The sequence below is a fragment of the Stegostoma tigrinum genome, chromosome 33, assembly GCF_030684315.1.
Source record: "Stegostoma tigrinum isolate sSteTig4 chromosome 33, sSteTig4.hap1, whole genome shotgun sequence".
In the NCBI taxonomy this organism is placed as follows: domain Eukaryota; kingdom Metazoa; phylum Chordata; class Chondrichthyes; order Orectolobiformes; family Stegostomatidae; genus Stegostoma; species Stegostoma tigrinum.
Genome location: NC_081386.1, coordinates 3,362,481 through 3,379,221, shown reverse-complemented (window position 1 = coordinate 3,379,221; position 16,741 = coordinate 3,362,481). Strand labels below are relative to the sequence as shown.

Here is a 16,741-nt window from a genome sequence, read left to right as displayed (position 1 = left end):
GTACATTCTAGTCTAGAACAGATAGATCTGCACATGGGTTAGACCCAATAATCACATGGATAAGGCTAACATTGAGCTAATTTTACCAGGGTTTTACTAATTTCCTTTCAGTTACAACCATAAATCTGAGATTGGAAGGAAATTCAGGACCATTGCGAAAATGAGTATTCAGAATAAACCCACCTTATCAGGGACCCAAAGGATTAATCAATCACACCGGACATTGAATGGTAACATTTATAAAATGAAAAGTACAAAGCCATCATTCAATCACCATTTTTAAAAATGTCCTTTAAAAATTCTTTTTTGTTGATTTATAAAGGAGCACACAGAAATGTTGGCAGTCACTAGGTTTAACTCACCTTTAATAGAAACCAAAAGGTTGATGTCAAAAGTGTACGAGTCATCGCTGTACAGGTATGGCAAAGGCTTGGGATCCTGCACAAATGAAAGATCATGGAATAAAGTATAACTAAAGGCATTCTGACAATCCAGGGCTCATTCTATATGCTATACGCGTCATTTATTCTTCCAGAGTCAGATGTGTTCCCATAAACTGATCAGATGTAATTTATATAACCGAGCTTCCTGAAATTGGGAGGTTAAGCTACATGGGGGCATCCGAAAGGGCACCGGATTGTAAGGAACAGTTCTGTTCCTCTCTATTTCAGCACATTTCTTTAACAGAGCCTGAATGTGAGTTTGCTCGCTGAGCTGGAAGGTTAGTTTTCATACGTTTCGTCACCATTCTAGGTAACATCATCAGTGAGCCTCCGACGAAGCGCTGGTGATAAACAGAAAGCAGGACATAACACCAGCGCTTCGTCGGAGGCTCACTGGTGATGTTACCTAGAATGGTGACGAAACATCTGAAAACTAACCTTCCAGCTCAGCGAGCAAACTCACATCAAGAACCTCAACCTGAGCTACAAATCTTCTCAAAACTCGCTAGAGCCTGAATTTAAGAACATTTTAAGACAGACAAGAAGTTAGTTTTCAATCGATGGCATTGAAATGGAACTGTTCAACTTTGAGAAAACAATTAAAATGCTTTAAGCAGATTGAAACACAACTGAACAAACTGAATATTGGAGATAACAAAGTGTGGAGCTGGATGAACACAGCAGGCCAAGCAGCATCTCAGGAGCACAAAAGCTGACGTTTCAGGCCTAGACCCTTCATCAGAGAGGGGGATGGGGAGAGGGAACTGGAATAAATAGGGACAAAGGGGGAGGCATCCCAAAACCAGCCCAGCCTGTCTCCGCTTCCCTAACCTGTTCTTCCTCTCACCCATCCCTTCCTCCCACCCCAAGCCGTACCTCCATCTCCTACCTACCACCTCATCCTGCCTCCTTGACCTGTCCGTCTTCCCTGGACTGACCTATCCCCTCCCTACCTCCTCACCTATACTCTCCTCTCCACCTTTGGTCCGCCTCCCCCTGTCTCCCTATTTATTTCAGAACCCTCTCCGATGAAGGGTCTAGGCCCGAAATGTCAGCTTTTGTGCTCCTGAGATGCTGCTTGGCCTGCTGTGTTCATCCAGCTCCACACTTTGTTATCTTGGATTCTCCAGCATCTGTAGTTCCCATTATCACTAAATATTGGAGAGTTGTGTTCCCTGAACTGATCGCAATAAATCAACTCTCGGTTAAAATGTCCATTACTGTCACTGTAGCTGCAAGTTTAACTTTGGTGGAGACTGGAGTGACCAATGTTAACATGTCTGCACTTTTCCCTTGTTCCCAATCAGAACCTACATCAAATTCTGAATTACAAATGGACTTAGGAGTCCCAATCCAGGATTCTCTTAAGATTAACTTGCAGGTTGAGTTGGTAGTTAGGAAGGCAAATACAATGTAGGCATTTATTTCAAGAGGACGAGAATATAAAAGCAGGGATATACTTCTGAGATGTTATAAGGCTCTGGTCAGACCACATTTAGAACATTGAGAGCAATTTTGGGCCCCATATCTCAGGAATTTTCTCCCAATTTAGAAAATAGCCTATGCCTCCATTCTTCCTACTAAAGTGCATGACCTCACAACTTCCCACCTTTTATTCCATCTGCCACTTCTGAGCCCACTCTCCTAACCTGTCTAAATCCTTCTGCAGCCTCCCCACATCCTCAATACTACCTGTCCCTCCACCTACCTTTGTATCATCCACAAACTTAGCCAGAATGCCCACAGTTCCTTCATCTAGATCATTAATGTATAAAGAGAAAAGTTGTGGTCCCAACACTGGCCTGTGCAGAACACCACTTGTCTTTGGCTGCCATCCTGAGAAAAGACCCTTTTATCCCCACTCTCTGCTTTCTGCCAGGCAGCCAATCTTCTATCCATGCTAGCACCTTGCCTCTAACACCATGGGCCCTTATCTTACTCAGCAGCCTCCTGTGCGGCACCTTGTCAAAGGTCTTCTTGAAGCCCAGGTAGATAACATCCATTGGCTCTCCTTAGTCTAATCTACTCGTTACTTCATCAAAGAATTCTAACTGATTTGTTAGACATGATCTCCCATTGATGAAACCATGCTGACTTTGCCCGATTTTACCATGCAATTCTAAGAATTCAGAAATCACATCCTTCACAATGGACTCCAAAATCTTACCAAGGACTGAGATCAGGCTAATCAGCCTGTAATTTCCCGTCTTTTGCCTCACTCCCTTCTTAAACAGGGGAAGGGGGTTGCATTAGTGATTTTCCAATCCTCCCTGACTTCTGAAAGATTACTACTAATGCCTCCACTATCTCTTCAGCTATATCCTTTGCAATTCTGGGGTGTAGTCCATCATGGATTCTTCAGGTGGGTGAGGGAAGTGGGTAGGGGGGCAGGGTGGTCAGTGGGTTTATTTGGGAGAAGCTGTAAGGTTGTGTCAAGGGAGCAGTCCGGAGATTGGTGACGAAGTCTGGGTCAGTGGGAGATCAGCTGGTTGAGTTTGTCAGGTTCGGTCATGGAGGAGGTTAAGAGGGATCTGGGGCTGTTGTGGGGCAAATCGAGGGTGGTGTGGGTGGTGTCCTGTTATCTCGTTGCCCAAGGGTATGCTTAGTATTTTTGTATCTAATGTTTCTTGGTAAGTTGTAACTCTCTAAAAGTGTTGGAGACTTTTTTTGAGGGTCCTGGGGCAGGGGAAAGTGGAATGCTTGTTGAAAGTTATAACTTCCTGGGTAATTCCAAGTCAGTACATCTGGATTTTTCATGGGATCCTGATAACACCTCTCCGATTGTACATCTGGGTCTGTCTCCAACATTCCATAGCATGGAAGATCTGGACCAATCTCAAAATTGTGACTACACTTTAATCCTGCTGTATTGGTTGTACTGCTCATGGAGATGTCCTGCAACTGGGAAAAGCACAAAAGACACAATCCTCACTCCACTGAACCAATAGCATCAGATGTCATGGTGCACAGTCAAAGGCTGAAATTCTATACCCTACTGTTCACACCTACCAGGAGAGGCCAGGCAAAGGATGTACAAAGTGGTTTGGATGACAAGGGGAACAGTGTGCCACACCTCCCCTTGTATTCTACCAGTGGGAGGACAGAGTGGCCAGGTGCTACCCACCCTCAGACCCACTGAAGTCATTAAGGGCAGGGGCCCTGGTTAGACGTTCCCCTGACCCTGCAGCCCTGGCCAGGGCCTGCCTGATTGCTCCTGCCAACCTCGTCATTCACTTCCTTCTCTAACCACCATTATGGTCTCAGACCCAGGGTCTGCTACAAGAGGCTTGTATTCCCTGGCTCTGGAGGGACTGGTGAAAGTGGGTTCAATTCCCATTCCCCTCCAGCACACCCCACTGCACCCCCTCTGCCACCGCCCTCCCCCCCCCACCGCCTCCGCCCTACCAGCCAACCTTCTAGCCGTTTGGAAACTCCTTCCACTTTACATGCAATTATTTCAGCTTTAAATTTACATCCACATGGAGTACATCAGGTGAGTCTGTCACCTGCAAACTTACTTGGGCAGGATTGGCCACAATGAATGGTGACAGAGCTTCCATCGTTACAACCCAAGGTGAAATGGTCGTTCCAAAACTCTTCCCTAGGAATGGTCCCAGTGGAACGTATTCCCATTTCTGAATATCGCGAGCTGAAACACACCAAAATGATGTCAGTCTGAAGCCAGAATGTCAATGCCTACCTCTGATATGATACAATCAGTCAGTTACACCAACAACACTACCTTCTACTGCTTCCTTCTAATGGATAATGAAGCCTCAACAATGAAACAAGATATATTTGTTGCTGAATTGGAGCTTTCCTCAAAGGGATGCTCCAATTGAGGCTGGAAGCTGACGGGTGAAACAGATTTTATACAACAGGCAACACTGTTGTATTTCAGAGTGACATTGAGTACAGATGCACAGCTAGGACTATAGGTTGGGCAATATAGTACCCATTTCAATATTTTCTAATCAACCTGTTCAGAAATGTTATTGTACACCTCTGGAGCAGACAGAACTTGAACCAAGGTCTCCTGGCTCAGAGGTAGGGATACTGCCACTGTACTACAAGCATCCCTTGGAGAATAATTCAATTTTCTTCATATTTGTCACTGGTACATTTGAGAATCTCGAGTTGAGAATGGAAGTCTCCTCATGTGAAGAGAAAATTGTTAGAAATGGCCAGTACTTACTTGAAAAGAGAAAACCATGATTACAAATCTCACAGGATTCTTTGAGGACGTTTCCTGGATTGGGGATGTGCAAGCACTCTGACAAGGTATTGTATAGGAGAGAGGACTATGGGGCATGGAAATAGTGGGAGATTATCAAACTGGATTGGACAGGGAGAAGACAGCAGGTTTCCAGCATTTATGAGAGAAATGGGGCTCCACAGGGTTTGGTTCTGTAATCAATATAAATCCATGATATTGAAAGACTTGAAGGAGTGGTTTGCAGATGGTACAAAAATAGGTAGAAAAATACCCTCCATAGAGGATACAAAGGAAGATGCAAAGGGATGTTAATGAGGTTAGAGAAAGGGCTAAATGTGACAGATAAAATCACTTCTGATAAATGTGTGCTAATAGATGTGGCTCCAAAAGAATTAAAGTTGTAATTATGCTCTGACTGACACAGACTAAGTGCTGTGGATAAATAGTGGGAATGGTGGGGGTGGGGAGAGGATGGATTAATGGGATAGTAAAGGCAGCACACTGCCCTGCTCCCCAATCACCACACCACCCCCACCAACCCCAACCCCATCAACCTGGTAAGGCTATAAAACACCCTGGAATTCCAGATTATGTCATAACATGCAGAATAAAGAAGCCCCAATGTCATGATTATTGAAATGCAGATCACTGACTCCTACCTGATCTTTATTACGAATAGAATACTGTTTGTTCAATTACATGTCACGTCAAGGATAAGGAGTCACAGATACAAGATGGAATGTAATGGATTCAGGCAAGGGCAGAAACTGCTTCCTGAAGGAGGTTGCAAGGCTGTCAGATTCACTTGCTGGGCCATTGGATAAGGCAGAAACAATCCAGGAATTGGAGATGCAGGTGAAGAAGAAGAAGGTGAGGGAGATGGGCAAATGTGTCTGGACTAAACAACCTGTCTCCATTCCGTGTTTTTCTGCTTACAATAGGATAAGGAAAACAATGACTAGGTCTTTCTTAAGCAGCATGCTCTGGGATTTTTCCAGCTTTATCTGTTTGTGTTTTCTGGAGGGGTAAGTCCTTGGTCAGCAACCTGAGCTTGATTTTTATGGGAAAGTGGGAGATGCCATTTAGAGCAGAGTGTCAAAGGCAGAGGGCGGACATATAAAACGGGGGTGGTGACGGCCTAGTGGTATTATTGCTGGACTGTTAATCCAGAGACCCAAGTAATGTTCTAGGGACGTGGGTTTGAATCCCACCATGACAGGTAGTGGAATTTGAATTCAATAAATATCTCGAAATAAGGATCTAATGATGACCACTGTCGATGTCAGAAAACTTCAGAAGTTTCGTTGATGTGCTTTAGGGAAGGAAACTGCCATCCTTACCTGGTCTGGCCTACATGTGACTCCAGACCCACAGCAATGTGGTTGCCCCCTAATTGCCCTCTGGAGAATTAACAATGGGCAATAAACACTGCGATGCCCTCATCCCGTGAATGAATAAAGAAAAATAGCCTGCCTCTGCCTTGCACAAGCCAGAAGGCTAGAACCCAAAAGCTTCAGTCTGCAGATCATAGGCAAAACAGTCAGATACAGGCCCGCACAATTACCAGTAACAGGTACCATGCCCAATTTCACAGCAAAAACACCCAGGGGTAAATCTTTCTAGCATACAGAAAACTTTATCACTGTTCACTTTGAGCCCTGTGAAGTATTATGTACCAGGCTGTGCAGCTTTGGAACTCCTAACTTAAAAATCACCTCCTGGCCATGAACAAACTCTTCAAGGAGCTTGATCTAAAGTTAATTGGAAGTGACTAGAGTCCGAGATCCCCCCACCCAATACCACCAGCAGCCTTCCTTTGAAAACTGCATCGCAATATGAAGATTTTGGGAATCTCCAGACATTCAAGTTTTACTGCTGACCCCTCCTTGTATGCGAATGTTAACCCATTTGTGTTTAAGTTTGTTGTCCCCTGTTTGAGGATAGTGATCTTCCTCCTTGAGCGATGAGCAAGTTTACTAATAAATATTGAGCCTTACCACTCCAGTCATTCATAAGAACCATCCCAAAGATATGTTCATGGGCCCGGGATATATCAATTCTCTCTCCTAACTTGGTGCCTGGTCCGACAAAAAAAGCCTAGTTTAAGAAAGGTGCAGTGAAAGTTAGAATGCAGTTTATTTTTCAGATCATTCCCAGCACAGAGTTTTCTAGATTATACAGCTCCTGTAGATGTTGAATGGGAAGCATAGCAGATATTGTTTGGGGCACAGTTGGATTCATGAGATCTCCAATGTCTGAGCTTTGAAATCGCTAGTTTGGAAAGAAATTCTAAATGTGATTGCTTCCCAGTGCTGTCCTGTACACCAGAGCAGCTTGAATGAGCTTACAGAAAGAATTCCCCCTGCCTTTCTGCAGCCAGAGGGTTCTTTACAAAGAGTGCAGACAGGCCCTTGTTTAACCATTCACTCACAAGGTGACACCTCTGACAGGGCAGCACTTACAGCCATGGAAGTGAACAGTACGGAAACCGACCCTTCGGTCCAACTCGTCCATGCTGACCAAATATCATAAATTAATCTAGTCCCATTTTCCAGCATTTGGTCCATATCTCCCTAAACCATTCGTAATGATACACCCATCCAAATGCCTTTTAAATGTTGCAATTGTACATTCTCTACCACTTCTTCTTGGCAGCTCATTCCCTCTATGCTTCGCTCTACCCAATGCATGAACAAGTTGCACTTCAGGTCCATTTTAAATTTTTCCCACCTCACCTTAAACCTATGTCCTCTAGTTTTCCACTCACCTACCCTGGGGAAAACACTTTGGATATTCACCTTCTCCATGCCCCCCGTGATTTTAGAAACCTCTCACGTCACCACTCTTCACCCAACGCAGCAGGTGAAAAAGACCCCTTGTTCAGCCTCTCCCTACAGTTCAAACCCTCCAATCCCAGCAACATCCTTGTAAACGTCCTCAATATGGCATTAGGGGATCAGCTTGGATTAGAAGCTCAGGTCACTGGAGCAGTATCAACCATTAGACCTTCTGTCTCCCAATCCAACCACTAGGTTCAGAGGGGTCATGTGCATTCCATTTAATTTAAGGTTGGCCAATTTTCAAAGTCAGGTGTCAAGGTATTAATCAAATCCTACAGCAAATAATGTACTTACTCATATCGAAATGGATTTTATGGCTGATTTCTGCTGATTTATTATGGGACTTTTGACTCAGCCCCTTACTGACTAGAAAGGTCAGAGAGCACAGCACTCGCAATCCTACGGGAAAGGTCAGAGAGTGCAGTGCTCGCTATCCTACGGGAAAGGTCAGACAGTGCAGTGCTCACTATCCTATAGGCAAGGTCAGAGTGCACAGTGCTCGCTATCCTATGGGAAAGGTCAGAGTGCGCAGTGCTCACTATCCTACGGGAAAGGTCAGAGAGCGCAGCGCTCGCTATCCTACGGGAAAGGTCAGAGTGCACAGTGCTCGTTATCCTACAGGAAAGGTCAGAGAGCGCAGCACTCGCTATCCTACGGGAAAGGTCAGAGTGCACAGTGCTCGTTATCCTACAGGAAAGATCACAATGCATGATTGATGCTCCACCCATTTGTATCTGAAAATGAACCCAAGGTAGGATACTGATTCACAGAGTAGACCCTGTTACTTCTGTTTTACTCGTGGGAGTGGAGATGACAGCTGTTCACATTGATGTCTGACCCACACAAGGTCCTGGGCATATGGGGCTATCACCATTTCTCTACCCTTTGCACTCAGCCAAAAAGTGTCGGCAGTCGGTAAAAATTGCTATCATTGGCTTGAATTCCTGCTGATTCAGATAGACCACCACGAGGCCCTGTAATACGCAGCAGGTGGATTGGGAACGCCTTGCCCTGTAGAACTGGGTCCAAATCACACACCATTCTGATCTACATCGTATTGACTACAGCTCACTCACCATTAACTCCTCAAGTGGCAATTATGGATGAGAAACAAATGCTGGTTATTTAGGCTTTAACTAGAACAGCAATGGTGAATTTCCCTGTCAATCATGCCCTGAGCCCATATTATCGTAAATGATTTGGCCTGATTTACAGAAATCATTTTGTATCAAGTACTTTGTGTTACTCTGTTCTAGTCAGTACGCTTGATTAGGAGAACATATGGTCGTTTAGAGTGACATCCATTTGATGTAGGTCATGGATTCTCCCTTTTAAATAGACACGATAAACTGTAATAGTGTAATATTTATATAGGCTCTGTCGTTTGTAGTCATGCACTGTTTAAACAGGCTCTGTAGAATGTAGAAGTGTTCTGTTTAAATAGACTCTCAGCTGTAGTGTGAGAGATGGTGGTGTGGTGGTAATGTTGCTGGTCTACTAATCCAGCATAGGTTAATGCTGTTGGGGAAACAGTCCAAATCCCACACGGTAGCTAGATAAGTGGCTTCCAATTGTGCCGCTAGTAGAATGGCAAAATCCATCCCATTACTCAAGGTAGTTGCTAAGCAGGAAAACACAGAGTAAACGCTTTAACTCATAGACTGCAGTAAGGACTGGTTTAAACTTGGCTTGCTTCACTATGTGCTGAGTAAATAGATTTTTCCATGCTGTAATATCAACCATTGTGATCCTGCAATAAGCCCCACCCTTTACGTTAACCTGTTCAGCAAAATTGTTATACAATTCCAAAGCAGTGGGACTTGAACCTGTGACCTCTTGGCTCAGAGGTGAGGACACTAACACAAGTCCCACAAGTGCCCACCACTGCTGTTCAATTCATTGGTTGAAATGCTGGTGTGAGCAGACACTGATAACTATTAGCCTTGTTAGTGATGTGTAACCCAAGTTTGAATAAAATAAACATACCATTTCCAACTCAAAGTCTAGAAGTTTGCTAGCTCCAAATACGGGTGGCTTCACTGTAATGAGAATGTTTGTAGCAATCAGTAAAACACTTACGAATAAGGAAGACCAAGAACTTGGTTAAGACGGGAAAGTCGAATATGACAGTAAATGTGTAAGCAACATAAAATAGGACTGTAAAAGCTGCTATAGGTATTCAAAATGAAAAAGATTACAGATGAAAAGGTAGGTTCTTCTTAGTCCAAAACATGAGAATCAATAACAGAAAACAAAGAAATGACACAACAATTAAACAACTACTTTAACTCTGTCTTCATGGAAGAAGGCACAGAAAACTTTCCCAAAGTACTGGGGAGCCTCAGGTCTAGTGAGGAGTCTCTAGTGAGAAAGATGAAAAATCCCTAGGGTTGATAATCTAGATAAACTCTAGAGAGCAACAGATCTGTTGATTGGCAGTGTTGCAGGTACTACCCTCAGCTGGGATTTAGGGCCACTAGGTAATGATGGTAATGGGGATCTGATGGGCAGCTTCCAACACCATAATCATTTCACACCAAGATTGCCTACTTTTGCCAAAGTAACAGCACCTCAGATGCTACTCCCGATTCAGTTCATCTGCTGCTGAAATCTTAATCCAGTTGGTACTCGTAGAGGTGCCTATTCCAATGCTGTCCTGGCTCATTTCCTACATTCTACCGTCCAACAAGCCTGAACTCATCCAAACCTCTGCTGCCTGTATGCTAACCCACACCATGCCATTCACTCGTTCCAACTGCATTTGCTGAGACAAGTTGTCTCTCTGTCTAGCAACACCTCAACTTTAATTTTCTTAGAATGGTTTTCAAATCCTGCTTTGCTTCCTATCACTGTAACTTTCTCCTGCCTTACATCCCTTTATATCTTTTCTATCCTCCCATTCTGGCCTTGAGTCTCTGCAGCTTTTCATATTGTCTGTACCTTGAGGTTATGAAGACTCCAAAGTTTGGATCCCCGGCCAGATGCTCTCCCCTTGTTTAAAACAATCCTTAAGCCATACCATTATCTCTTTGATCAAACATTTGATCACCTGACTTACAACCTCCTCATGCTAATTTTGTTTGAAACATTCCTGTGTAATGCCTGGGATGTTTTATTGCTCTAAAGATTCTATTAAAATGCAATTTATTGATGTATACATGTCAAATAAAGCGGAAGGTTTTATTTAGGACATGATCCCTTCTAAAAAATGTCACATCCTCATGAACTGCTTGCAATCATTAAAATGAATTTGAACAAATGGTATGAGCCACTACCACTGTACCATATGCTCTTGAGCTGCTGCAGAGCTTCCAAAAAAACCAATAGAACAATATCATCCAGATGTCAAAACTGTGACATCAACATAATTTCAATATTGTCAGTAATGTTACAGCTTTGAATAGTTTTTTTTCTGATGTCAGTACTTTGAAGAATTATTAGAGAGCTAACAATTTCTTTAGGCTAACATTTTGGGCTTCAAGCTATTTCTCACCATTCAGTATTTAAGTCAACAAAGTAATTCCACACAGCCTCGTACTTACTCTCATCTGATCTTATCTGTCCCATGGGTCTTCTGATGGGTGTTCCAGACACAATGACAGATGATGCGCGCCCATTGTAGGCAACAGGTAAATGCAACCTGGGAGTGGTACATAGAAAGGTAGGATAAACGCCAGCCATCTCTACATTCCAAGGCTTTAATCTACATCCATGGATGGTGCTCTTAATCTTAACTAATCTCAGGCATGTATATGTCCTGAGTAAGATTGAACATGGATCCCTCACAAGTTAAAACCGAAAGAACTGCAGATGTTGTAAATCAGGAACAAAAACAAAGTTGCTGGAAAAGCTCTGCAAGTGTGGCAGTATCTGTGAGGGAAAAAAAAGAGTTAATGTTTCGGGTCTGGTGACTGTTTCTCAGTCCTGTGTCCTCAGTTGTCTTTGTCTCTCACAAGTTGATGTGTGTGGGAGAGCTTGCTCAGCTCATCTGGAAAGACAGCCAATCAAAACCAACTGGAAATTTCAACTGGTCTCGACTGGTTTCAGCCAGAGGTAACTGGTCCAGCTAGTTCTTGTTGTGTGGCTACGCCGCTCACTGCACTGTGTAAGCTGCTGTGATGAAGATTGGTGTCATCATTTTCCAGGGTCTGCTTGGTCTACTGAGGTGGAAGAAAACCACTTCAAACAAACACAGAGAAGGCTGGAGAAACTCAGCAGGTCTGGCAGCATCTGTGGAGAGAAACATGGAGTTAACATTTTGAGTCCAGTATGACTCTTCTTCAGAGGAAAACCACTTACTGATCTAACCAAAGATATTTTTGTTGTGAACAAGGTATAGTGTATTGTACATCAGTGATTAGTTACAGGTTACAGTGATTTCATGCCAGGGGGTTTGATGAGGACCAGACACTAGGTCTCATTCCTTTGAGATTGTGCGTTATTCACCCTCAAGTCCATATAGAGTCATACAGCATGGAAACAGACCCTTCTGTCTAACTCATCTATGCTGAGCAGGTTCCCAAACTAAACTAGTCCATATTTGCCTGTTAGGATTGTACCCCTCTAAACTTGTCCTATTCATGTTCCTGTCTAAACGTCTTTTAAATGCAGGAACTGTACCTGCATCTATCACTTCCTCTGACAGTTCATTCCATACATGCACCAGCCTCTGTGAAAAAGTTGCCCCTCAGATCCCTTTTAAACCTCTCCCTTCTCACCCTAAACCTATGCTCTCTAGTTTTAAATATCCAGTATCTAGCTTTAGATATCATCATAGTTGGCGGTGCCGAAGGTACACCTCAGATTGAATCCTTTCAGACCTATGTACAACAATTTCAACTGGATCCATTAGGAATGGCTGTGATTGTGCTAAAAGCCTAGGTAGGACTCCCACCACATGTAGTTGACACAAGAGTTTAATCTACAGATTTTACACTGAAAACAATTGACTTGTTAATTGGCTCAACTGAAACCAGTTATCTAATGGGCTGGGTGCAGTCGGTCCAGTTACTGGCTGATCTAATTGCCACCAGTTAGTTCCATGTGCATATCACTCTGTGTGAATAACTTTCTCATATGAGGTTGAAATTTGCCATTTGTTTGCTAAGATCTGTGTCCTTATGTCCAATTTTCTTCCTGTAAATTGAGCTATGTTTTCAGAAGTATCTCCTTCAAAGTGTCTTATCACTTCATAAATCTTTACCAGAAAGCTTCCATCTCCTCCTCCTGACATCAACATCACAAATTTTCCCAGCTTTTCCTTTTAAATTCTTGATATTTCTGAATTACCTTCAGAGCTTGAACATTATTGGGCATAAGTGGACACTCATACTGGGCACAAATGGACCAAAGTTCTTGATTTTAGGATATAGTAATTGAGTCTAATTTTATCTTCTATCTTGTAAACAGGAACATTCATCTCTGTTCATGTCAACTCCTTCGGCAACATGGTGATTCATTAATTAGAAATAATCTGTCCAACTTCGTACATTTCAGTTTAAAACTAGAAGCTTTTAATGCCAGATTTTTATTGGAGTCAAGTTTCACTATCTGCCATGATGGGGTTCAAACCCCTGTCCACAGAACGTGAGTCTGGGACATTGGATCCAATTAGTCCAGGATTAGTCCAGGAACAGTAGCACTGTGCCACTGCTTCCTCTTACAGTCAATTGGCGGGATTCATATTAGCACTGATACACTTCTCGGTGACTGACCATGAGAGGCATCACAGGCTGCTGTGGACAAGATTCAGGAGCTGACTGACCATTGACATCCAACCCTGACATTGAACCATCCCAGAGCGAGCAATCGAAAATCCAGCTTCTGTTTGGATATGGGATTGCTAACCCAGGAATGTCCTGGAATTGCCAAGATTTAAAATTAATCTCGTGGATACTGTTGAGAAAAATCAGAGGTCTTTAGAAATATTGTGCATCTGTCGTCCTTTGAAAACCTTTGTGAATCTGTTCCACAAATATCGGTATTTGGAGATGGCAGGTCTTTTGGAAACCTTCAGGAATACATTCAACTAGAGTTGGTAACTTTTACTTGGAAACATTCACCCAGGCATCACACTCCCCCCAGTAGCCATATAGGAGCTTTTTCTTCTTTATTCATTGGTTAGTGTTACTTGTAGCATTTATTGCCCGTCCCTAGTTGCCACTGAGAAGGTGATGGTGAGCTGCCTTCTTGAACTGGTGCAGTTCATGTGCTGTGGTTAGATCCACAACGCTGTTACAGTGACAATTCCAGGATTGTGACCCAGCAACAGTGAAGGAACAGCAATATATTTCCAAGTCAGGACGGTGAGTGACTCGGAGGGGAACTTGCAGGGGGTGGTGTTCCCATGTTTCTGCTGCCCTTTTCCTTCTAGATTGGAGTGCACATTGGTTTGGGCCATGGGAGGATTACAGAGTCATCACTCACCAGTTGGGCATGAGAGCGTTGTCCTTTCCTCGAAACATGATTCCAACATTTGTTGCATGATGAAGGGATGAATAGAAATCTGTGTAATCCCCTGAAAATAAAACACACACATAAAATGTAAAACAACAGTCTACTTAATTTTATTGATATTTTTCCTCTGTTAGTCTTTGATTAACATTAAATTTTAAAAAATGCCTTTATGAACCTGTATTTCCCTCAAAACATAAGCTGCATATCGCCACATTTGGAGAAGACCAGCCTAAAATACTGTTCAGAGTTAACCATGCCCTTACTTCAGTTTAGTGATGGTTCAGGGCACATTCCTCTGCTCTCTGCTGCCCCTCACTGGACAACGTGAAATGGAACTTCCAATCTTACACATGCTCCCAGAGAAATAAAAGGCTGACAATAACGAATGGTCCAGGGATATATCTGATTTCAATAGCAACTGTCACAGAAAGCATATGAAGTGTTGAGTTTGTCAAATTAATGACATTAATGTCAACAAGACACTACCTGAGCAGGAATATCTTGGGTGGGAGAGCTGGGACAGTTCAGCTCACTGCAGAAAGACCTTAACTATCGGAGGCAGGTCTCTAGGGGCAGCAGGTGGGGGCATGTGGAATCTTATCCCCCTCAAGGATGTGTGCCCTGTCTATGCTCTAAACTGAGGGGAGGGATGGGGGGGGGGTGTTCAGGGGAGTGTGTACAAGGGACTGCTGGGATGGTCAAAAGGGCCTGGGAGAGGAGGTGTCCTGCTTAAGTGGGATCCAGGCTCAGGTAGTGCAGCCTCTTGCCCTCAATGACCTTGCAAACATGATTGTAGAGGGCATTCCATTTCAGATGAAATTTAGTCTTTGAGTGCCAGATTACATGGAACAGTAACCTAAGTCCCTGCAGCTACTGGTTTGGCAACCAAGATGCATGCTGGGTGATGCAGTCCACCTGACGGAGTCTTGGTGTTCTTCAGTACATTCTCACTTGGCCACATTTCCACCCCATTCAGGGTTAGATTCACTGAGGGGGCAACAAGAATCCTAAGACTCAGAATCCCCACAAGCCCCCAAACCAGGGCCCAGGAACATCTGAGCACAAGGGTGACCAATCAAAGAGAATTCCCACAGTAAGTAGAAGTAAGAAGGTTCAGTAGTGAGCCTATCAGCAGTAAGCACAGGAGAGAAAGCATCTGTGATTGGACAGTAGCGAGCGGTTAGGAATGGAAGAGCCAATAGTGAGGGACTTAACTCACTGTCGGTACTTGCAGCTAACTTTGAGTTAGTTAGCTAATGTGGATTAAAGAAAACTTTTCATTATCAAGGTAATGGAATTCGAGAAAATTAATGTGAAATCTCTAGTTTTAGGCTGATATGGTCCAGGGCTACTCCCTGGGAAATATGCAATGGATGCTCTAGTAATGAACACTGTCACAATTCTTAAGGCTAAATTTGAGGTTGAGACCAGACATACAGTAACAATAGTAGCAAACTGTTCAAAATCTTTCACTTTTGCAACGGAATTTAATTAACCGTGACCGTATCAGTTTGCGTAAGGTATGTTTAAGGTGATAGCATTTTATGTTTAGAAGTGTGTTGCAGTTCTTTTGGGGACAATAAAAAACTCTTGCGACTCACTTATACCTGTTGTGTTGCATTAATTTAAGTGCTGTAGTGCCTAGGAATTCAGGGTTTTCCTTGCATGTTGTAGTTTTAAATTTAATAGAATAGTGGTGATTATTGAAGAGATTGCTGAATTCTTCTAATTCTGCCTCTGTGAGAGTCTGAATATACCACATGCCAACAAAATACAGATGGCAATGTTGCTATATGACTGTATCACCTAATAAACAGGTTAGTGAGAATAAAAAGGGAGCCCCTGGAAACCAAACTCCAGCTCTAAGAGGAAATGAAAATTGTGCTCATTGCCAGCATCTGCAATATTTTGCTCTCCTATTATTTGCTCTCTGCCCTGCATTCATTGAGAGTGGCTGGCTACAATTTAAAATAAGAAAATATATTTCATTCAGTGACAAAGTTTCTTTGAAGAAGGGTCCAGAGCCTGAAATATCAGCTTTCCTGCTCCTCTGATGCTGCCTGACCTGCTGTGTTCCTCCAGCTCCAAACCTTGTTAGAATCATAGAATCCCTAACAGTGTGGAAACAGGCCCTTCAACCCAATAAGTCCACAGTGAACCTCAGTGCATCCCACCCAGACCCATCCCCTTATAACCCACCTAATCTACACATCCCTGAACACTATGGGCAATTTAGCATGGCCAATCTACCTACCTTGCACATCTTTGGACCATGGGAGGAAACTAGCAGCTGGAGGAAACCCACGCAGACACGGGGAGAATGTACAAAGTCCACACAGACAGGCGCCCGAGGCTGGAATCAAACCTGGGTCCCTGGTGCTGTGAGGCAGCAGTGCTAATCACTGAGCCACCCCCTATGAGCTGTTGTTGCCTGGACACTACCTAAGGCCTGGTTAAAGGAGTAAAGCAGGTTGCATTGTGCAACTAATTAAGTTGCGTGTACTTGTCTGATGAAGTCTTGGTTGTCAAGTTTATGATATGAAACTGTTTTCAATGGACTTTATAAATAGGGGCATAGGGCATAAAGGAAAGAGGTTTTGCTAACAGAAACTGAAAGTGCTGGAGAAGTTCAGTCAGTCTGGCATCATCTGCTGAAAGGGAAAATGAAGGAATGTTTTGAGTCCAATAATGACTCTTCATTTGAACTGGTTTTGTTAAACCAGTGTAAAACAGTTTAACACAACAGACTACAGTTCCTGATTTGGGGCAGCCGAAGGACAAGGAGG

General features: G+C 43.3%; 1 protein-coding gene across 1 annotated transcript in view; it reads right to left on the bottom strand.

Moving 5' to 3' along the window:
- Positions 1-16,741, bottom strand: part of fah (fumarylacetoacetate hydrolase (fumarylacetoacetase)) — a 43,248-nt gene that overhangs the window by 14,733 nt on the left and 11,774 nt on the right. The window contains exons 5-10 of the mRNA XM_048562892.2: positions 13,926-14,016; positions 11,042-11,139; positions 9,486-9,538; positions 6,657-6,756; positions 3,962-4,092; positions 363-438 (exon numbers count right to left, since the gene is read on the bottom strand). Coding sequence (XP_048418849.1) covers positions 363-438; positions 3,962-4,092; positions 6,657-6,756; positions 9,486-9,538; positions 11,042-11,139; positions 13,926-14,016 — 549 coding nt within the window. The remainder of the gene's footprint in view (positions 1-362; positions 439-3,961; positions 4,093-6,656; positions 6,757-9,485; positions 9,539-11,041; positions 11,140-13,925; positions 14,017-16,741) is intronic.